A 24,169-nucleotide genomic window follows, 5' to 3' on the forward strand; every position below is an offset into this window, starting at 1 on the left:
ACTGTTTGGCTATGCTATGTTCATGATGTGTTTGCTATTTGGCCACATGGCTCAGATACACTCCTTAACACACTTAAACAACTAGCACCCCAGAATCCAGTTTACCTTGGAAAAAGGAGAAAAACAACAGTCTTCCTTTCTTAGACAATCTAATCACTCACCAGCCTGATGGATCCTTGGCTTTTTCTGTTTACACAAAACCTACTCATAAAGGCAGATACATTCACCAGCAATCCCCCCCCCCCCACAACAATATGGGGTTATAAAAACACTATATAACAGGGCAAAATTAATCTGTTCAGATGACAATGCCCTAACTACTGAACTAAACCACATCCTTAACACTTTCTTAGCCAATGGCTACAACCCCAAAAAAATCCAAAAATGTTTAAACCAGTTAACCACTATCCCCCCCCCCTCTTTCATAACAAAAATTACACTAAATCCATCACCATTCCCTATATACTGGGCACCTCTGAAAAGTTAGCCAAAATCTTAAAAAAATATGACCTGATTTCTTGTTACAAACCATATAAGAAATTGGCATCCCCCATCTGCTCCACCAAAGACCAGCCACTTCCCTAGACCTATGCAGAGTATACTAGATCGCCTACAGCTGTAAACTGTCCTACTTTGGCCAAAAAGGCAAGACAGCAAATGTCAGGATATCGGAACACAAAGACTACATCCGGTTTCACCAATTCAGCCACTCTGGGTTGCTGACCATGCTCTGGATACCCGCCACAGAATACGCTGGAAGAAAGCCACGTTATTATACCGCAGCTAATTTAAATACGAAAGATTGTTCATGGAATCAGCCTGAGCTCTAAAACTTTCCAAACCTCAACAAATTTGGGTGCATGAGACTGCCCCAAATTTGGGAAGTTTGCATCTTGAAAACTTCAGCCCAACATCCAAAACAACCTAATATAGCTCACTAGGGGCGGAAACCTTTAGGACTCTAGGAACAATGCTAGTTTTCTCTCTTCTGCCTCAATTGCTCTTTGTAGTGTCTGTGTGCACGTGTCATAGTTTATGTTCCCATGAAGATGGCAATGTGACATTGCCGAAATATAGGAAGTATTTATTAAAGTTTCTTTTAATTAATATTCCAGTATACGTTGTAAATTCCTGAAATAATTTAATAGTCATTAATGCTGTAACTGCTTTCTAGTCTTATTATTATAGAAGTGATATGTGTCTCTTAGTAATTGCATATCTATGAGTTTTTAGAATTAATGATAGGAATTCTCACTTGAATAAATTAAAAATTTACAAATGAAATGTTTGATGTCATAACATGTTACAACACCAAAGTAGTACTGCTGAGGAATTGTTAGTTTCAGTCCAAAATTAAAACTCAAGGAACTTCATACTATAAGTAATTGTGTCATTTCAATTTACTAAATTGCATTTTAAGTCTAGTTTTTCTTATTCATTATATATTATGTTGAAAGTTTGTCCACTTGGTTATACTATAAAGTAAAGATGCCAAAAAGTTGTATTCTTGGTTTTATCCCTTGTCCAAGTGTGTATGTAAGCAAACAAATTGCTCACGAAGTAATTTCATCACTGGGCAACTTCTATATAGAGGCTAATGACTTCACATCACTTGCTTTAGTATTAAGATTAATAGTATTAGGATGACAAAAGATTAAACCAAGAATATAATTTCTTGGCATCTTTAATTTATAATACAACAAAGTGGAAAAACTTTCAACATCTGTTTCTAATCCAGAGTATTTTAGTAATAAGGCGTGACACCTTTTAGCTACTTGTGTATGGAAATATGACTTCTTCATTACTTCAACCTTGGTATCACTTTTGGATCTGGCTCCCACTGATGAGACCTCAATAAAGATCAAGTCTGGGTAGTGACTCTTCCTATAATGCATAGCATTATACATGTCTGTAAGGATATGTGCTTTGCATTATCTGGGATACTAAGGCAAGTGATGCGAAGTCGTTATTTTCATGAAGTTACTTCACATGCAAACTTTGTTTGCTTACACTTGGACAAAGGATTAAACCAAGAATATAATTTCTTAGCATCTTTATTTTATTATTGTATTTTATTGTACAATTATTTATCTGTCATATTTTATATAATGAAAAAGTTGAACAGAAATGTAAGATTTGATTTGCATTTTTGACTCTAGAACTAATCTTCTCCATAAGTTAATATGGCTTTGTCAAGTGGTTGGAAGTCAGTATGAAGATTCATTGAAGAGGTCTGTTACAATAAGAGCAAGTTGCAGAGTATCTGTAGAAAGAGGTATTTATATTATGAAATGTACATAAAGTAAAAACAAAACAAGAATTTATGAACTTAAACAGTTACAAATTAGTGTTGAATAATATGCCATATATGTACGGGTGTCCAAAAGCTAAGGATGAACTACATTTTTATCTGTATATGAAAAAAAATTTCATGACTGCAGCCAAATGTGGACACAGATATATTGCCAGCTTACTAATAAATTATATTACACAAAAAATGTGTTATAGATTTTGTACAAATTAAATTGCAATATGCTTTTGACAAAAGTTACAAATTTCTTAAGGAGATAGTTAAGGAATTAATGTGCAGTGCTTAACAGGAAACAATGCAGAAAGTCATTTCAGTATGTTATATGTCCACTCTGGACTACGATGCAGCTCTCACAACGTCGTATCATGCTTAGTACTAAATGATTCGGGAGTCCTTGAGGCAAACTGGCCCACTCCTCCTTCAAGACAAGGATAAGGCCTTGTTTGTTTTCTGAAGGGGAATTTTTCAAGCAACCATGCATCTTCCTATTGTGTCCCAAACATGTTCTATGGGGTTGAGATCTGGGGAGCATGCTGGCCACTTGATTAAATTAATATCTTGGTCTCCAGAAGTATCTTCATTGTTTGTGTATGATGTGGTGTGGCATTGTCATCCATAAAAATGAATTCTTCATCTACAGCACCACAGAACAATTCAACATGACGTTGTTCAATTGCAATATCATTCACCAGTCATAGTCACTTTTTCCAGTATATGTAGCTCAGTGCATCCATTAAGCATAATGCCTTTCCTCCTCATACTACAAACTCAGCACCACTGTATCTATCCCTTTCAAGAACATTCTCACGACAGTAAGCAGCACCACTTATGTGGATCAAGAGATGCAGACTACAGGTCTTTGGGCATTTAGGCCTACTTGTCACAATTTATTGAGCTATCTGTATACCTTTGCTCGAATGGAGCCAACTTGCAAGCTGACCTGCCATGGTGCGTGTATTATGTTTTGCTATTATAATCCAAAATCTGTCTTCATGCTCCATGGCAGAGTAAGGGCAACCTCTTAGCTAATGTCTGGAGTACATTCCATTGGTTTGAAACACTACCCAGAGCCTGGATGCAACACTATGTGAGATCCCAAACCCTCTGCCAATATTAGTAATTCTGTAACATTCTAATGTCATCTGTATATCTGCATTGATTTATTTATTAGAGTGTCTTTAGTAACTACTGGCAGTGACTGGATAATGTATTCCAGAGCTAAGTTAAAAAGTATTCTTGCTAGACTATTTGTTGTTTTAATCCTTGAGTTATTGAAAGGGATTTGTTAAATCATTTAGTATCTTAAGCTGTGCTTCTGAGTTTTCCATTGTTAATCATAGAAGACTTACTGGCTTTGTAATTAAAAGAAACACATGTATTAACCACAGTGAAAATTATTTAATTGTAAATATTTCATCCTAAGTATCTTAGGACATCATCAGTACAATAGTTTAAAACAATAATAGGAATAACATACAGTTAGGGCGCATGATTACAGTAGAATCTCATTAAACATGCGTAACGTGTTACAAAAAAAAAAAATTAATTATTTAACACAATTTTGTATGACAATTTCCCATACTTTAGGAATAGTAAAAATGTCGTTGCAGTTTAAGTTTGGTCTGTGTAGTAGGGTTTCAGAACTTTCTTTGTATAAACGTTCATGTTTATATAAAGATCTATGTAAAAATTTAGACTTTTCTCAATGGATCCTATGGTTTGGATTTTCAATTCTGTGTTGAGAGAGGCCAGATTTTTGCGGTTTAAAAAGACGAACGTGGTCTCGATGTTCCGAGATGCATTTCTGAACAGACCTCCCTGTCTGTCCAAAGTAAGACAAGTTGCATGAGCGTGGAATTTCATAAATGCCAGGCAACATCAAAGGTGAGAGTTTGTCCTTAGGAGAAGGTTACAAGTTGTAAATTTGGTTGATAGGTTTGTAAGAAGTGGCAAAATTGTATTTCTTCATAATTTTAGAAAGACGTTCGGATGCAATGAAAGGCATCTTTAACGTAAGGTATGGCCTCCTAGAATTTATGGCTTACCTAAGCTACACAAAACTAATGTTCCACTTAGACCTGTTGTAGACTGTATCAGCAGTCCAACTTACAAGTTATCAAGATTCTTATCTAACCTTGCCCTCACATAGGCCACTCAGTCTCTTCAATCAAAAATTCCACTGAGTTTCACACAAAAATTAAAGACATTCAACTATCAAAAACTGACTTGTTAATCAGCTTCGACATTGCCTCCCTCTTCACAAACATTCCCCATAAAGAAACAATAGAATTACTAACTCAAAAATTTCCATCTGATATAGTTGAATTGTTCAAGTTTGTTATTGCATCAGGTTACTTCACCTTGTAAGGTGAAATTTACAAGCAAGAAGAAGGAACAGCAATGGGATTTCCTTTATCACCAAACCTAGCAAACTTGTTTCTAGAACACCTTGAAGAAAAAATAATCACTTTTGAACCCAAACCAAAAATTTGGTTACGATATGTCAACGACTTATTTGCAGTCTGAGATCATCCCGAACATGAATTACAACTGTTTCTATATAAAATTAACCTTCCTCATCATCGCATCAACTTTACATTAGAAAAAGAATCTCCACAGGGTATCTCCTTTTTGGATTTACACATCCAAAGAAAAGAAGACAGTTCCATCACCACGTCTGTCTTTCACAAGCCTACATTCTCAGGTCGCTACATTTACAATTCTTCCGCTCATCATTCATCTCAGAAATCTGGCATTACTAAATCACTAGTTTCCAGAGCACACAAATTCTGCTCCTCTGAAGAATCTTTAAACCAGGAATTAGAAGTAATCAAAAATACAGCCATCCTAAATGGATATAATCCGAAAACAACTCAAAAAATCATCAGTCACTTCTCCATACATCAAACCAGACAGAAAGAAATCCATAGGATTCCCATACCTTATGTCAAAGGCATCTTTGACGTAAGGTATTGCCTTACGTCAAAGATGCCTTTCATTGCATCCGAACGTCTTTCTAAAATTATGAAGAAATACAATTTTGACACCTCTTACAAACCTATCAACCAAATTTACAACTTGTTACCTTCTCCTAAGGACAAACTCTTACCTTTGTTGCCTGGTGTTTATGAAATTCCATGCTCATGCAAATTGTCTTACTTTGGACAGACAGGGAGGTCTGTTCAGAAATGCATCTCGGAACATCGAGACCACGTTCGTCTTTTTAAACCGCAAAAATCTGGCCTCTCTCAACACAGAATTGAAAATCCAAACCATAGGATCCATTGAGAAAAGTCTAAATTTTTACATAGATCTTTATATAAACATGAACGTTTATACAAAGAAAGTTCTGAAACCCTACTACACAGACCAAACTTAAACTGTAACGAAGTTCTTACTATTCCTAAAGTATGGGAAATTGTTATACAAAATTGTGTTAAATAATTAATTTTTTTTTTTTTTTTTTTTTTTTTTTTTTTTTTGTAAGACGTTATGCACATTTAATGAGATTCTGTTGTAATCATGTGCCCTAACTGTATGTTATTCCTATTATTGTTTTAAACTACTGTACTGATGATGTCCTAAGATACTTGGATGAAATATTTACTATTAAATAATTTTCACTGTGGTTAATACGCGTGTTTCTTTTAATTATGATCGCACCACAGTTTTCGTTATTTAAAAAAGTTTTATTACTAGCTTTGTATTCCAAAGTGTATCATAATCTCAATTTTTCTCTATTAATGTTGTCATATGCTCATTGGAAATCAACAAACTCTTTAAGAATATTTATGTAAAATTTCCCAAATTTCTATAATAATTGTTTCTATATGTATCTGATTGATTGTAGATTTGCTGAAACCTGCTTGAAATAATATGTAGATTTACCTTCCCTGAAACCTGCTTGATAAATACCAGTTATCTTCTCCATAATTGGATTTAATCTGTTCTTCATAATAAAAGTAAACATGGGAGTTTTCCCAGAAATAATATCCATAAAAGTCAACATTGTATGTTGTACATAATAGAAAAATACTTCTGTAATTTCCAAAAATGTTTGTTGTTGTTTTTATATGTTGGGCAGGTGAGAATGCTTTCTTCATTCTTTTGGTATATGCAGTTTGTTCTATATAGTTAAAATAAATGCATATATTTTGGCTTTCTAGTTTCTTTCCTCTGCTTTCAGCAACTCTGCAGGAATTTTATATATTCTTGGAGATTTATTGTCCCTGAACGAATATACTATATTCCAAAGCTCTCGTCTTGATGGTAGTTTAGAGATTCATCTTTTATAGTAGTAGAAGTTGAAAACACAATTCCTCCAAAAGCTTAGAATATTGCTGTTATATTTGAAGTGGTTAGCCAATAACCTCTGTAAAAATTCTTGATGCTATCGAAAAAGAGGATGGCTTCCTAATCAGTGTTGTCCCTCTTACAGATTCATTTGCATCTTCTTAGAAATGGTTTATTTCTGCTTTGCACCTTTTCTGAATACTTCTTTGGACATTTTTCTACAAAACTGCCCCTCCCAATTTCTGTTAAGCCTAACAATGACACAAGATACCAATGCCCATTTACAGTTCAACTGCTAACCTACTGAATCTGCTTTTCTCTATTTGAAATTGTGTTTGGCTAATAAAATGTGTGATAGAGACAGCCCAAAAGGTGATATTTTTTAATAAATGGCAGAAGGACAGTGGATCATTGTTGGAAGTTGATTTTTCTCATGGCAGGTGAATTGACAATGAATGCTATCATAGCAGTTTCTTCTTAGCTCACTACACTCGTATCTCAGTAATAAACTAAGAGTTTCACTTTCTTACTTTTCTTTTTTGCTTCGTAATTCATTCATAATATCTCTCATACTATATTTATCACTACTTAAATCATTTGTGCCTAAAAAGTACTACTGCCATCTCTTTTACTTTTCTTGGTCTGTATTGCATTTGTCACATCTTTTATTTTAGCTCCTGGGAATCTCAATGTAGTGACTTCATTGCTAAGTGCAAATTATTATTGAATCACTGTATCATTTTCTTATTTTTTCGTACATTTTAATTGACTTATCCCTTATTAATAATCATTCATTGATAACTTATAAAGTTGTGCATTTTCTGCCACTTATTGTTCTCCTTAATTTTCTTGTCTTAGTTTGTGTAAACATTCCTCTACTTTCTTTAATGCCCTCATCTAATAATTCCTTTTAATCTGGAAATTTCATATGTCAATTTTTCTTCATTTGCATCATTAATATGAAGAGTTATATTTCTGGATTATTTGTTATTGTTATCCTTAGCTTTCAATTCTGCTCTGTTGTCCTGCCTTGTTTTTGATGCTATTTTTTAAAAACTATATTAATTTAACAATGTCTTCAAATATGTGAGCGAGTGTGCTAAATATCATAATATCAGCAGTAAAAATTACAATAATATAGTAAAAAATATACTAACTTATATAACATAAAAACACTGAATAACCCTTTCTTACAAGAGCTACAAATAATGTGTGCATTCATAATGTTGCTTTTTATCATCTAATGCCTACAATATCCCTTGCTTCATTTCTTAGTTTTTTCTGTAGCCTCTGGAATATTTTATTAACTTTGTGATATTTATCTTTTATAATCTTGTACAAAAAAGAAGTCACAGGTGAGTGACTTCTTTGCTACCTAAAAGGCATTCAGTGTGCACTTTTTGGCAAAGGGTTGAGTCTTGAGGTAGGGTAGTTTTTCATGGACTGAATTTCATTTCATGATTATAATGATGAACCCAGAGGTTTTGTCCCTATCATGATTTTGTGAAAAAAAGTTTCCTTTTTTTGGTGTTGTTGAATCAATTACTAGCAGACTTCCAATATCACCTATTTCATTGCTCTAGTCTACTGATGCAGTGCCCAATCTGTTCACACCTTATAGTCTCCCAATTCTGTAATGATTTGCTTATATTCTGCTCTGCCAGATTTTCAGTGCTAGCGACCTGTGACTTATTTGCAAATTTTTTATTTATTTATTTTTGAAAATAAGTGTCATCTGTTCATGCCTGTAATCTTTCTCAGGAATCTCATATCTGCGGTTTCTAGTCTTTGGTCAAGTATTTTACTTCTGACCAAGCTCTCAGATCCATAAGTTAAAACTGGTTTGAGCACTGTGTTGTGTACAGCAAATTTATTGTTCCGACTAATTTCTCTCTTATTCCATATGAATTTATTCAATTGACTTCCTACCATACCAGCTTTGTTGATTCTGTTGTATATTTCTATATTTAGTTTACCATCTTCACTAAAAATCGTGCCTAAGTAGATGAAATGTTTTATTTGTTCCACAGGTTCGCCATTCACAACACAGTTAACATTTTCAATGATTCTGCCTATTTTCATTGTCTTTGTATTTTTATTGCTGACCTTCATACCATATCTATTACAACAGTTATTCAATTTAGTCAGAGAATCTTCCAGACTTGTAGCGCATTTATTTAGAAGTATAACATCATCTGCATAAAGCAAAGAGCTGACATTAACATCTCCAATTCTGATATCATGTTTAATACCACTTTCCTTCATAATGTGATCCATATAGATAATGAATAACAGAGGAGATAATGTACATCCTTGTCTCACACCTGATTTAACATTAAACCATCTTCCTGTACTTCCTTCAATTCTAACTGCTGACTTACAACTCAAATAAAGACTAAGTATTGCTTGATATAATGCCCCATTGACACCATATAACTGTAGCATATTGAATAGCTTCTCTCTTGGCACCTTGTCATATGCCTTTTACAAATCGATAATACTTAAATACAGATCTTTGTTTATATTCCCACGATTTCTCCACTATTTGTCGTAAAGTGAAGATCTAATCCTGACAGCCTCTATTTGACCTGAACCAGCTTGTTCTTCACCAAGCTTTTCTTCCACAATTCTTCTTGACCGTTTCTCAAGTATACTGGCATATATCTTACCAGGAACACTCAGTAGGGAGATACCTCTGTAATTCTCACATTCAGTTTTATTTCCCTTTTTATATATGAGTACTATGAGAGCTCTACTCCAATCATCGAGAATTGAATACCACCATACTTCAGCATTTCTGGTCGAATTTCATCTACTCCTGCTGCCTCTCCACATTTCAAGCCTTTGATGGCTTTTTCTACTTCAAGTATGGATATGTATTCCTGAATGCATGCCTGGTCAGTGTTTTTTTTACCACTGTGTCATCACTGTTTGTTTCATTTAGCAGTTTTTCAAAGTAATTACTCCATACTTCATGGATACCTTTTCCTCCCGTTCTCATGTCACCTTTATCATCTCTAACTCCTTTTATAGCACTCTTTCCTCCATTCCTAAGCTTCTTCAACAACCGCCATAATATTTTGCCACCTTCTTGATATTTATTTTCTATGTTCTAGCCAAAGTCCTCTCATGATTTTTGTTTAGCTAGTTTTACACAATGTTTCGCTTTTTTACATTTGTCTGTGTATTCTCTAAGCGCACAAGCTGACTTATTTGCCAGGAACTTTTGATATGCTTTCTTCTTTTCCTTCACTGTCTCTTTAACTTCCTATATCCACCATGGAGTTCTGATTTTTCTATCCTTACAGACAACCTCACCACATGCCTCTCTGGCTGAATCAATCAGGGTTTTCTTGAAGGCTTGCTGCTGAATCTCCAAGGTTTGATTCCTGTTCTCAAACTCTTTCATTTTCTTTTCAATAATCTTTCTGTATTTTAGTCTACAGGTCACATCTAAGAGCTGTTCAACTTTTATTCGCTTTAAAACTTTCTTACATGTTATTCTTATGAAATTCAATTTTATCCTGCTCAAGTCTAAATAGTGATCACTTCCAATTTCAAATCCTCTGTACACTCTGGTGTCATGCACCAGGGAGAAAACATCACTATCAACAATAACATAGTCAATGAGACTTTTCTTATTCCTAGCCTCTTCTCTCCATGTGAATTTGTGCATATTTTTATGTTGGAACATGGTGTTAGTAATAACCAGTCCATGTCCTGAGCAGAAATCCAACAGATATTTACCATTATTATTAGCTTTGCTCTTTTATCCAAATTTTCCCAAAATATTTTTGTATGTCTGACAATCATTTCCTACTCTGCTATTTAGATCCCCAACAAGGACCAACTTTTCCTTTTTCATTGTGTCAGTTGCTTTTTCTAAAGCTTCAAAAAATTTCTCCACTTCTGCCTTAGTAGAACCTTCTGTGGGACCATAGGCACAAATGAGTCTCATTGTCCAGTTCCCCATTCTCATATTTGCCCACATTACTCTATTTGAGACTGAGTGCGATTCAAGATTAGCCTCGTATTTTGTGTTGAATATTATGGCTACTCCTCCTTTTCCTCGATTGTCATTGCTTTAATATAACATTTTGTATTTATTGCTCAGAAAAATCTCACCAATTTTTGTCTTTTTTGTTTCAGTCACCTCTATTATGTCGATCTGGTACTTATCTAATTCCTCAGCTAGCTCCACTTCTTTGCCATTAACTCTTCTTATATTGATAGTACCGATCTTTAACTCTCCGATATCGGGAGGGTAATCTTCATAAAGAATTGACTGTGTCGGTTAATGAGATATTGGTGAATAAAGAAATTATGTCAAAACTGACTAATATTTCAGAATCTGTAATTTTTATATCCTTGATTTTTTCAAGAAAATCTCTTGCAAAAGTATTATCACGTTCCTTAAGGACTCTCACTGTTCATTCCAGATCCTATATAAAAAACTCAACAGATTTTCTTGAAAAAATCAAGGATATAAAAATTACAGATTCTGAAATATTAGTCAGTTTTGACATCATTTCTCTGTTCACCAATATCCCATTAACCGGCACAGTCATTTCTTTATATGAAGATAACCCTCCAGATATTGCAAGTATATTCGAATATGTCATCCACTCAGGTTATTTCAATTGGAAAAACAAAATCTGCAAACAAATTGAAGGTACTGCTATGGGTAGCCCTCTGTCTCTACCTCTGGCAAACTACTGTTTGAAACAATTCGAAGATACTATGTTCTCATCCATTCATCCTTGACCATCTCTTTGGTACCGCTACGTCAATGATGTTTTTGCTGTTTGGCCACACACACTGAAGATGAACTTTCCACCTTTCTACAATGGATAAATAACATTCACCCATGCATCCAATTCACAATGGAAAAAGAAAACTCTGGTACTTTACCATTTTTGGACATCCTCCTTACTAGAACGTCTTCTGGTACCTTATCTACAAGCGTCTTTCGAAAACCCACTTTTACTGGCAGATATATTCACAAAAAGTCTGCACACCACAGGTCTCAAAAATTTGGCAAATCTCTAATTCATAGAGCACATAAAGTTTTCTCTTCCCCAATAATCTTACAACAAGAACTTTCCATCATTCAAAAGTTAATGGAATCAAATGATTACAACTCCAATGAAATCCAACAGATACTTGACTCTTATGTTCCAACACCTACAGTTTCTTCAACAGTCCGCAGTGTTCCTATTCTGTACATTCCAGGAATATCAGAACCTATAGGTAGAATTCTGAAAAGTATCATTTGATTCCAACGTATATTTCTGTCAACAAAATTTCTTCTTTATTACCTTCTACAAAGGATAAACTGTTATACTTCTGAATAAATCCACTATAAGTTTGCAAGATTCCCTGACTAAATTGAATAACTGTTGTAATAGATATGGTATGAACATTAGCAATAAAAAGACAAAGACAATGAAAATAGGCAGAATCGTTGAAAATGTTAACTGCATTGTGAACAGAGAACCTGTGGAAGAAGTAAAACATTTCAACTTCTTAGGCATGACTTTTAGTGAAGATGGTAAATTAAATATCGAAATAGACAACAGAATCAACAAAGCTGGTATGGTATGGTAGGAAGTCAATTGAATAAATTCATATGGAATAAGAGAGAAATTAGTCGGAACACTAAATTATCTGTATAAGACAGTGTTCAAACTAGTTTTAACTTATGGATCTGAGAGTTGGGTCAGAAGTAAAACACTTGACCAAAGACTAGAGACCACAGATATCAGAGTCCTGAGAAAGATTAGGGGCGTGAACAGATGGCATCGATGGCAATATCATATTAAAAACAAGTATATTAGGAATGAACTTTACATTGTCAGCATCCAGGGATGTGTTAGCAGAGCTAATCTCAGGTGTTATGGTCACTTAAACAGAATGCAAAACAAGTGTTCTCTGCCAGGTTGGCAGGAAAAAGACGCAGAGGAAGACCAAGATATATAGGTGGATTGATACTGTACAAAGTGCCTTAGAAGATAGAAATATAAGATCTGATAATGTTGGAGTCTTGACAATTAATAGACTGATTTGGAGGAAAATTGTAGATAGTAATTTAGTAATGATGTAAATTTTTCATGTAGTACTATCATATCCTGTGCAACCCGTGAGGGTACATGGCAGGAATTTGATGATGATGATGATAAAAAAAACATTCGGAGCAACTCATTATGCAACAAACACCTTTAATAAGTAAGCATTGACATGAAATTTACTTACTTTTTTTTCTTTCTTTAACTTGGTTTAAAAATTCCAGAATACTCTGAAAAAAAATCAGAAACATGTGTGTCTAGTTATATGGGTTTAGATTCAGACACATATCTCTGTATATTGAAAACTCATTGATTATTTAGTCCATTACATCATGTTCTATAGAAATATATATTTATGAAAAATTTCCCTTGTTTTTTGAATTAATTTTGTTGGTTTTGCTTAGGATCAGATTTGGTGCTGTATTCACTCCCTAGTGATATTTTGATAGCTGCTGAAGAATCGTTGCCTTGTTTTGCCACAAAGCAAGAGGTTGAAAGCACCAGAGAAATGGAATTACCTGATATATACCCTGTAAAGCCTACTATAGATTTAGAAACAACAAATATTTATGAAGATGATGATTACCTAAGTGAGTATTGTATACTTTCATATTAATTATATTTTGATAATATTAAATCTGCACAATAATTTTTTCAATGTACTTCATCTTATAAGGACATCATCAGGGAGAGACAAGATCAGCTGACAGCATTGGACACATGAATCACATGCATGCTCTTTTTTTTTGGTCAATGCACTGTTTGTGTTGAAAAGAAAAGGAGTGGGTATCTTTAGTAATTCAAATGCAAGATTACGTAATTTATTTATTATTATCAAAAAAAAAAATTATGATTAGTTAATTACAGTCACAGTTATTTTCCAAAACTTTAGGATTGACATGAAGTCAGAGCAACAGACTCGGATTATGTTGTAAAGTTTTGCTAGTTTCAAGAGGCAGATAATCACATTTAAATCTACTAGAGTGAAGAATCCCGATTTGATTCCAAAGAACTCTGTGTCTTTGAATGAAAAAAAAAACAAAAAAAAACCTAGTTTACATAACAGACTTGTGTTTCTTGATGTATGGAGTAATTACTTTAAAAGATTGCTAAATGAAACAAGCAGTAATAGCATGATGGTAGAAAACACTCAACAGGAATATATGTCTATATTTGAAATAGAAAAAGCTATCACAAACCTGAAATGTAGAAAGGCAAATGGAGTAGAATTAATTCAATCAGAAATGTTAAAATATGGAAGTATAAAAGTTTTGCAGTGGCAACACTGTATAATTCAGAAAAACCTGTCATAGGATTGAGTTCCAGATGATTGAAGTAGAGTGCTCATAGTATCCGTCTGTAAATAAGGGAATAAAGCATAAAGCTGAATGTGAGAATTACAGAGGAACTTCTGTATACTGGGTGTTTTTGGTAAGATTTATGCAAGTATTCTTGAGAAATGGCTAAGAAAAATTGTGAAGCTTGGAGAAGAACAAGTGGATTCAGGCCAAACAAAGATTGTCAGGAACAGATTTTCACTTTAAGGCAAATAGTTGAGAAATCATGGGAGATCTCTATTTAAGTTTTGTAGATTTGGAAAAGGCATATGACAAGGCGCCAAGAGGAAACATGCTCAAAACACTCCAATTATATGATGTAAATGGGACATTGCATCAAGCAATATATAGTCTCTATCATCTTCATCATCATCAAATTCCTGCCATGTACCCTCAAGGGGTGTACAGGATATGATAGTACTACATGCAAAAATTACATCATTACTAACTTCCTATGTGCAATTTTCCTCCAAATCAGTCTGTTACTTGTCAAGACTAAAACATTATCATATCTTATATTTCTATCGTCTAAGGCACTTTGTACCGTATCAATCCACCTATATCTTGATCTTCCTCGGGGTCGTTTTCCTGCCAACCTGGCAGAGAACACTTGTTTTGCTAATCTTTCCTTTCCCATTCTATTTAAGTGACCATACCACCTGAGATTATCTCTGCTAATGCATTCCTGGATGCTGACAATGTCAAGTTCTTTACTAATATCCTTATTTTTAATATGATATTGCCATTGATGCCATCTGTTCACACCTCTAATCTTTCTCAGGACTCTCATATCTGCGGTCTCTAGTCTTTGGTCAAGTGTTTTACTTCTGACCCAGCTCTCAGATCCATAAGTTAAAACTGGTTTGAACAGTGTCTTACAGCTAATTTAGTGTTCCGACTAATTTCTCTCTTATTCCATATGAATTTATTCAATTGACTTCCCACCATACCAGCTTTGTTGATTCTGTTGTCTATTTCTATTTTTAATTTACCATCTTCAGTAAAAATTGTGCCTAAGTAGCTGAAATGTTTTACTTGTTCCACAGGTTCTCCATTCACAACACAGTTGACATTTTCAATGATTCTGCCTATTTTCATTGTCTTTGTCTTTTTATTGTTGACCTTCATACCATATCTATTACAACAGCTATTCAATTTAGTCAGAGAATCTTGCAGACTTGTAGCGGATTTATTTAGAAGTATAACATCATCCACATAAAGCAAAGAGCTGACATTAACATCTCCAATTTTGATATCAGATTTAATACCACTTTCCTTCATAATGTGATCCATATAGATAATAAATAACAGAGGGGATAATGTACATCCTTGTCTCACACCAGATTTAACATTAAACCATCTTCCTGTACTTCCTTCAATTCTAACTGCTGACTTACAACTCAAATAAAGACTAAGTATCGCTTGATATAATGCCCCGTTGCACCATATAACTGCAGCGTATTGAATAGCTTCTCTCTTGGCACCTTGTCATATGCCTTTTCCAAATCGACAAAACTTAAATATAGATCTTTGTTATGTTCCCATGCTTTCTCGACTATTTGTCGTAAAGTGAAGATCTGATCCTGACAGCCTCTATTTGGCCTGAATCCAGCTTGTTCTTCACCAAGCTTTTCTTCCACAATTCTTCTCAACCATTTCTGAAGTATACTTGCATAGATCTTGCCAGGAACACTCAGTAGGGAAATACCTCTGTAATTCTCACATTCAGTTTTATTTCCCTTTTTATATATGGGTACTATGAGAGCTCTACTCCAATCATCGGGAATTCGTCCCTCTGTCCAGGCTTTCTGAACTATGCAGTGCAGCCACTGTATGACTTTTATACCACCATACTTCAGCATTTCTTGTCGAATATCATCTACTCCTGCTGCCTTTCCACATTTCAAGCCTTTGATGGCTTTTTCTACTTCAAATATGGATATGTATTCCTGACTGCATGCCTGGTCAGTGTTTTTTATCACTGTGCTGTCATCACTGCTTATTTCACTTAGCAGTTTTTCAAAGTAATTACTCCATACTTCAAGGATATCTTTTCTTCTGTTTTCATGTCACCTTTATCATCTCTAACTCCTTTTACAGCACTCTTTCCTCCATTCCTAAGCTTCTTCAACACCCTCCAGAATATTTCGCCACCTTCTTGATATTTATTTTCTATATTCTTGCCAAAGTCCTCCCATTACTTTTGTTTAGCTAGTTTTACACACTGTTTAGCTTTCTTACATTTGTCTCTGTATTCTGTAAGAGTAAAAGCTGACTTATTTGCCAGGAACTTTTGATATGCTTTCTTCTTTTCCTTCACTGCCTCTTTAACTTTCTGTGTCCACCAGGGAGTTGTGATTTTTTTATCTTTGCACACAACCTCACCACATGCCTCTCTGGCAGAATCAATCAATGTTTTCTTCAGAGTTTGCCACTGAATCTCCAAGGTTTGATTCCTGTTCTCAAACTCTTTCATTTTCTTTTCAATAATCTTTCTGTATTTTAGTTTACAGTTCACATCTGAGAGCTGCTCAACTTTTATTCGCTTTAAAACTTTCTTACATGTTACATGTTTTCAATATGAAATTCAATTTTATCCTGCTCAAGTCTAAATAGTGATCACTTCCAATTTCAAATCCTCTGTACACTCTGGTGTCATGCACCAGGAGAAAACATCACTATCAACAATAACATAGTCAATGAGACTTTTCTTATTCCTAGCCTCTTCTCTCCATGTGAATTTGTGCATATTTTTATGTTGGAACATGGTGTTAGTAATAACCAGTCCATGTCCTGAGCAGAAATCCAACAGATATTTACCATTATTATTAGCTTTGCTCTTTTATCCAAATTTTCCCAAAATATTTTTGTATGTCTGACAATCATTTCCTACTCTGCTATTTAGATCCCCAACAAGGACCAACTTTTCCTTTTTCATTGTGTCAGTTGCTTTTTCTAGAGCGTCAAAAAATTCCTCCACTTCTACCTTAGTAGAACCTTCTGTGGGACCATAGGCACAAATAAGTCTCATTGTCCAGTTCCCCATTCTCATATTTGTCCACATTAATCTACTTGAGACTAACTGCCATTCAAGAAAATTAGCCTCGTATTTTGTGTTGAATACTATGGCTACTCCTTCTTTTCCTTGATTGTCATTGCCTGAATATAACATTTTGTATTTATTGCTCAGAAAGATCTCACCAGTTTTGGTCTTTTTTGTTTCAGTCACCCCTATTATGTCGATCTGGTACTTATCTAATTCCTCAGTTAGCTCCATTTCTTTGCCATTCAGGCTTCTTACGTTGATAGTACTGATCTTTAACTCTGGTGATGTTGAGTTGGGGTTTGTTTTCAGATTTGTTCCAGTAGCTGACTTTTCGCTGTTCGCCCTGGTTCCCTGGCTAAATCCCAAATTGCCAGCCCATCCTCTTTCGTTCAGTATCAAAGTAGATACCCACCAGGGTGCACCACGAGATGGTGAGGATTGGACATTAGGTCAGAAGCCCTGGTCGGTTCTCCGCATTCCTTTAAAGGCTATGTGGAGGTCTCCTTTCAGTTATACAGCTTTGACCATTAAGCACCCCTATAGTCTCTATTTCAGTTGTAAATCAGCAGTTAGAATTGAAGGAAGATGATTTGAATATGGGAAGATGATTTGATGTGAAGTTTGATGTCAGGTGTGTGACAAGGATGTACGTTATTTCCACTGTTTTTAAGGTTTCACTGGCCTGACAGGCTCAAGCTACTTAGTATTTGAAGATATTTTGCTCTCTCTCTCTTAAGGTTTCTGCTTGGTCGCTGAGGAGAAGCCACCAGTTCGAAACAGCTATCAGGCCTGTGAAACCTTAAAAATGGACTAAATTAGAAAGCGAATATATGGATGCCTGGGCAGCGTGCATGTTTTTTAAAGTGGTGCGTGCTATGGCAACTCATAAATGCTGGTGGGCGTATTCCCATAAGCTCTGTGGTCTACTTATTTGTATAAAACTTTCATAGTTTCTACATTCGTCATTGAAATAATGCTGAATCTAATATCCATTTGATTTTTATAAATTTTGCATCGCTGAACTGAAGCCTTTTGGCTCTTTATTTTAGTAAATACTTTTACACACTCACTGAGAGTTCGCTTACGAAAAATACACCTCTCCGATGTTTCAAGTTCCTTAGTATTGGAAGAGAGATTTTGCTCTCTTAAGGTTTCTGCCTGGTCTCTGAGGAGAACCCACCAGTTCGAAACAGTTGTCAGGCACATGAAACCTTAAAAATGGACCAAATTAGAAAGCAAATATACGGATGCCTGGTCAGTGTGCGTGTTTTTCAAAGTGGTCCATGCTAGGGCGACTCGTAAATGCTGGTGGCCGTATTCCCATAAGCTGTCTAGTCAACTCATTTGTATGAAACGTATAGTTTCTACATTCGGCTTTGAAATAATGCTGGATCTAATATCCACTTGATTTTTATAAATTAAAGATCTGTGTTTGCTAGACAATGAAATAATGGTTACCTTTGATGTAGTTTCTCTATCTTCAAGAAAATCTTCAATTTTTGCAAGCTCATTCCCCCCGAGGGCATGTAACTTATTTAAATTCACCATTACATCAGGCTGTTTTCCATTCCAGAATAAGTTGTACAAGCAGATTGAAGGAACAGTCATGTTCAGTTCTATCTCACTAGCTTTGGCTGATGAGTACCATTTTTCTTCAGCCTTATACCCTTCATTTCATGGATGATATCTTTGCAGTTTGGTTCCACTCAGTAATACTTATGCATAAAATATTTCATGATAAACTTCATGCACTCCTCTATCAAATTCATTATTAAATGTGCATCCAATAACAGTATTCCCTTTCTGGATACATTAATGATCAATATTTTTTAAGGCAGTATTCAGTTTTCTGTTTATTTATGAAACATTCCTTTGCTAGCAGACACAAACATTCATCTTCACACCATTATACATCACAGATAACTGGTATTATCAAAACTCTTATAAACAGAGCTCATGCAATCTGTTCTTCTGATTCCCTGCTGTCGGGAGAATTAAATAAAATAAAAATTAATTTGACTACTAATGGATATGATGAAACCACTGTCCAGAAAATTATAGATATTATTATCTCTCAACCTGACTATAATCTGATATAAAAGGAGTTCCCACATACCCTGTCTTAAAGGAACATTGGAACAAATGGCACTGGTTTTTCTCAATTATAATCCATATACTATCTTCAAACTAGCTCAGAAATTGTTCTCTTTTCTAGCTTACACTAAAGATTAAATTACTGCCTGGTGTATCAAGTACTCTGTTCATGTCAGCTTTGTTATTTTGGAGAGAAGGGCCATTCTACTGAGATTAGCATCCAAGAACATCAGGACTACATCAAATTCATAGAATCTGAATTTGAAAAGTCTAGCCTTGCTTTTCATACCATTGACATTAGATCTATGATCTCTAATAATCCTATGATTCTAATAATCTAATAATCTAATAATCCTATGATCTCTAATAATGTATTTTCTGTTAACCCATCTGAGACGCAAGCAAGCACATGCTGCATGGATAGTTAAGGTTACCAGTCAAGGTTCTGTTTTAAGTAACAGGTTGGTTTATGTTGATATTAAGGCTGTCTGTTTTAATACAAATATTAAAACAGATGTGGGAACTTTTTTTTTTGTTTTAGTTGTGGTTATCAACTGTGGTTCTGTTAGAAATGATGGGTTGAGCTTGGATAACTCTTAATGATATTGGGGTGAAAAGTGGAAGCATTTTTTTTCCTTGTTTATTTTGCATATAATTTTTTTCTGGTTTGTTATTTTATGAGAGAATTTTTTTTCTAATATCTGCAGAGTGAATTTTTTATGTTATCTTTAATGGTAAGCGGGGTTTACCATGAAAAATATTCTTTCATGGTTATGCTTTATTTATTTAATGATATTTAACTCTTATCTTAATTAAAGAGTAGCAGTAGCCTCTCTGTGGATATGATCTAGTAGAGCAAGTTGCCAGCTGTCAGGAAGTCCCTTAGTTTGCTATCTGGCTTGGTTTCATGAACTATTTATTGGCTGTGAAACTGCTGTATTGCTCTGCTCTCCAATCGGGAATTCTGCCAAACAGTACACATTTAGTATGCTCTTGAAGAACATTACCAACACTACATGTAAGAAAAGGAGTGGGAGTCCCCTTTTCTGTGCCATCCAGAAGAGGCCAGTCACAACTGTATGTCACAATCAAGTAGTATGTTAGACAAACAAGATCCTGCTATGGGCATGGATTGTAAATGTCTTTAGTTGGGAGATGAATTAGGTGGAAGATGAATTTCATCATTGTAAATGTCTTTAGACAGGTGATGAAAGTCATCGCTTTTTATTTTATTTTATGACATGTTATTCATAAAATACATTATTAAAAAATAATATTAATAGCAACTTTATTTTACTTGATTAGAGAGTGAATTTTAATTAGCAAATTTCTTGTTAAGTATAGTTTAATGATAATGATCTTAGCTCACCCATGTGATTGATGTACTGTAGGCTTACCTTTTGTGGTTGTAATTCATATTAAAAAATAATTATAATAATAATAATAGAAAGAGATAATTAAGCTTTATGAGAATAATAGCATACTTGAAAAAAGGCTAAGAAAAATATTGAAAAGAAAATTGGAAAAGAATAAGCTAGGTTTTTAGAAGTTGCCAAGAATTTTCAGATATTTATTTTACAACAAATAGTTGAGAAATCATGGAAGTATTAGTTGTATATTTAAGTTTTATTGATCTTAAAATAGAGAGAAAAAATGTTTTAAACACTAAATATAATGGAACATTATACACAGCAATAACTTATACTTAAATTGAAGGATATATAGTAAGATGATCTGCTGGTAAATCAGGTTTAAGGTATGATTGCACATGTAACTCCCAGAGGTATGCAGAAGGTCTTTGGAGGAGGGGGGTTTACTGGACATATTTGTTAAATTTTGATCACTCGTGGCATATATTGACTGACCTCTACTAGGACCATATTTGGTTCATGACACAGTCACATTCCAATGACATGGTTCAGACTGTTTGCATTACAAGTTTAAATTCAAAATAGTTCAAACCACATGGTCAGAACTCTCTGCTAAATTTCGTTCATCTTAAACTTTTTTATTATTGAAAATATAAATTTCACAATTTTTGTTTCTACTATATTCATATTAATTTGGATAACTAAAAATGTATTCAATAATTAAAAAAATTATTTCACATGTTTGAAATTTATTGTAACACAAATGTTAAAAAAATACATTTATAATTATTCATGTTTGAATGGAATATTATTATAAAATCTCCCAAATGCCTCTTGAGTGAGAGATGATATGTTAATAGTACTAATATTTTAAAAGCGATACAAGGTACTGAAAGTTTGGGAAACACTGATCGGTATGGGCTGTATCATTGAGAAAAGCTTTTTTAACAAAGATGCAAATTTAAATATAGATAAATATCAGTAGAATGGGAAACTAAATTTACACCAAAACAAGAGAGAGAGAGAGAAATCACCCAAAATTTCATGTTAGCATATATGTGCATGCATGTGCCTATATGTATGTGTGTACAGTTTATATAATAGTGTTCAAGACCAATTTTAATATATGAATCCTGAGAGTTGGATTAGATATAACTGATTACACACTGGAGACCAGAGATATGAGCGTTTCAAGGAAAATTAGAAGAGTGAATGAACAGACAGAACCATGTTAAAAATTACGATATCAGAGGATTTGACATTAATTTTCAACAGTGTGTAAGTAAAACTCGTTTAAAATGGTTATCTCTTAAACAGAATGGGAGATGAATTAAAAGAACAAGTGTTGGAGGCAAAAATAGCAGGAAAAATACTTAGAGGACAACTAAGATATAAGTGGGTTGATGCAGTTATAAAAGTGCTTAGAGATCGAAATGTAAGAACTGATCAGAGGTATGAAAAATAGACTAGATTATTATAATTAAGAGACACTTCCAAGGAGTCAGAGGCTCATTGACAGAGGCCACATATGTGGGTGGTCTGCAAAGTTCTCGGCCTCGACAATAATTGGCAACACTATCAGCAAGATTTTTTTTCTCTAAGTTGGTACATCTGCCATAAGCATGAAATTACAAGTCATTCTATCAAGTAGTTTGTTTTATACAGCTGTCTGAAACAAAAGTGTTGTCTGCATATCCCTTGAAATGGATAAAATTGAGTGCGACAATTAAGAAATGGGCTGCTGAGTTTAAACGTGGCTGTTGAAGATGATCCACGTGAAGGACGTCCAAAAAGTGTAACAACACCAGACATCATTGATCAGTGCACGATATGGTTTTGGATGACCGATGAGTCAAAGTGCGTGAAATTGCTGAAACTATAGGCATTTCAAAAAAACTTGTAGGATATATTTTGCATGAAGAATTGCAAATGAAAAAGCTTTGCACAAGATTGGTACCATGTTCACTCACAAATCTGAAAACACACTCACACTCCACCAGAGTTAAAGATCGGTACTGTCAACATAAGGAGCCTGAATGGCAAAGAAATGGATCTAGCTGAGGAATTAGATAAGTACCAGATCGACATAATAGGGGTGACTGAAACAAAAAAGACAAAAACTGGTGAGATCTTTCTGGGCAAAAAATACAAAATGTTATATTCAGGCAATGGCAGGCAGTCTCAAGTAGAGTGATGTGGGCAAATATCAGAATGGGGAACTGGACAATGAGACTTATTTGTGCCTATGGTCCCACAGAAGGTTCTATTAATGTAGAAATGGAGGAATGTTTTGAGGCTTTAGAGAAAGCAACTGACACAAAGACACAACTGAAAAAGTAAAAGTTGGTCCTTATTGGATATCTAAATAGCAGAGTAGGAAATGATTGGCAGACATACAAAAATATTTTAGGAAAATTTGGAGAAAAAGAGCAAAGCTAATAATAATGGCAAATACCTGTTGGATTTCTGCTTATGACATGGACTGGTTATTACTAACACTATGTTCCAACATAAAAATGTGCACAAATTCACATAGAGAAAAGAGGCAAGGAATAAGAAAATCCTCATTGACTATGTTATTGTTGATAGTGATGTTTTCTCCCTGGTGCACGACACCAGTATGTACAGAGGATCTGAAATTGGAAGGGATCACTATTTAGTGATCACTTCCAATTTCCGCTGACTAAATTGAATAACTGTTGTAATAGATATGGTGTGAAGGTCAGCAATAAAAAGACAAAGACAATGAAAATAGGCAGAGTCGTTGAAAATGTCAACTGCATTGTGAACGGAGAACCTGTGGAACAGATGAAACATTTCAGCTACTTAGGCACGATTTTTACTGAAGATGGTAAATTAAATATGGAAATAGACAACAGAATCAACAAAACTGATATGGTAGGAAGTCAATTGAATAAATTCATATGTAATAAGAGAGAAATTAGTCAGAACATTAAATTAACTGTATATAAGACAGTGTTCAAATTAGTTTTAACTTATGGATCTGAGAGCTGGGTCAGAAGTAAAACACTTGACCAAAGACTGGAGACCACAGATATGAGAGTACTGAGAAAGAATAGAGGCATGAACAGATGGCATCAATGGCAATATCATATTAAAAACGAGGATATTAGGAAAGAACTTGACATTGTTAGCATCCAGGAATGCGTTAGCACAGCTAATCTCTGGTGGTATGGTCATAAACAGAATGGGCGAGGAAAGATTAGCAAAACAAGTGTTCTCTGCCAGGTTGGCAGGAAAACGACCGAGAGGAAGACCAAGATATAGCTGGATTGATTTGGTACAAAGTGCCTTAGAAGATTGAAATATAAGATCTGATAATGTTGGAGTCTTAACAAGTAACAGACTGATTTGGAAGAAAATTGTAGATAGGAAGTTAATAATGATGTAAATTTTTCATGTAGTACTATCATATCCTGTACACCTCTTGAGGGTACATGGCAGGATTTTGATGATGATGATCCCTAGCATCATCAGTTTCTTCTAGCCTAATCCCACCAATATAATACGATATTGGATATCTAATCACGCCAAAGTGAATGACTTTACATTTACTGACATTGAACTCGCACCCATTTTCCCATGTCTAGAACCAGCCTATTCAAATCATTCTTCGTGTACTGCATATCAGC

At 34.5% G+C, this 24,169-nt stretch overlaps 1 protein-coding gene across 2 annotated transcripts in view; it reads left to right on the forward strand.

Annotated features, from left to right (window-relative positions):
- mRpL37 (mitochondrial ribosomal protein L37) overlaps positions 1–24,169 on the forward strand; it is a 68,673-nt gene that overhangs the window by 36,481 nt on the left and 8,023 nt on the right. For both annotated transcript variants that reach the window (XM_090407350.1, XM_090407349.1), the window contains exons 5-6: positions 2,160–2,275; positions 13,074–13,259. In XM_090407350.1, the coding sequence (XP_090263476.1) occupies positions 2,160–2,275; positions 13,074–13,259 (302 nt within the window). The remainder of the gene's footprint in view (positions 1–2,159; positions 2,276–13,073; positions 13,260–24,169) is intronic.

The sequence above is a fragment of the Typopeltis vanoorti genome, chromosome 17, assembly GCF_054136105.1.
Source record: "Typopeltis vanoorti isolate ZY-2024b chromosome 17, IOZ_Tvanoo_1.0, whole genome shotgun sequence".
In the NCBI taxonomy this organism is placed as follows: Eukaryota; Metazoa; Arthropoda; class Arachnida; order Uropygi; family Thelyphonidae; genus Typopeltis; species Typopeltis vanoorti.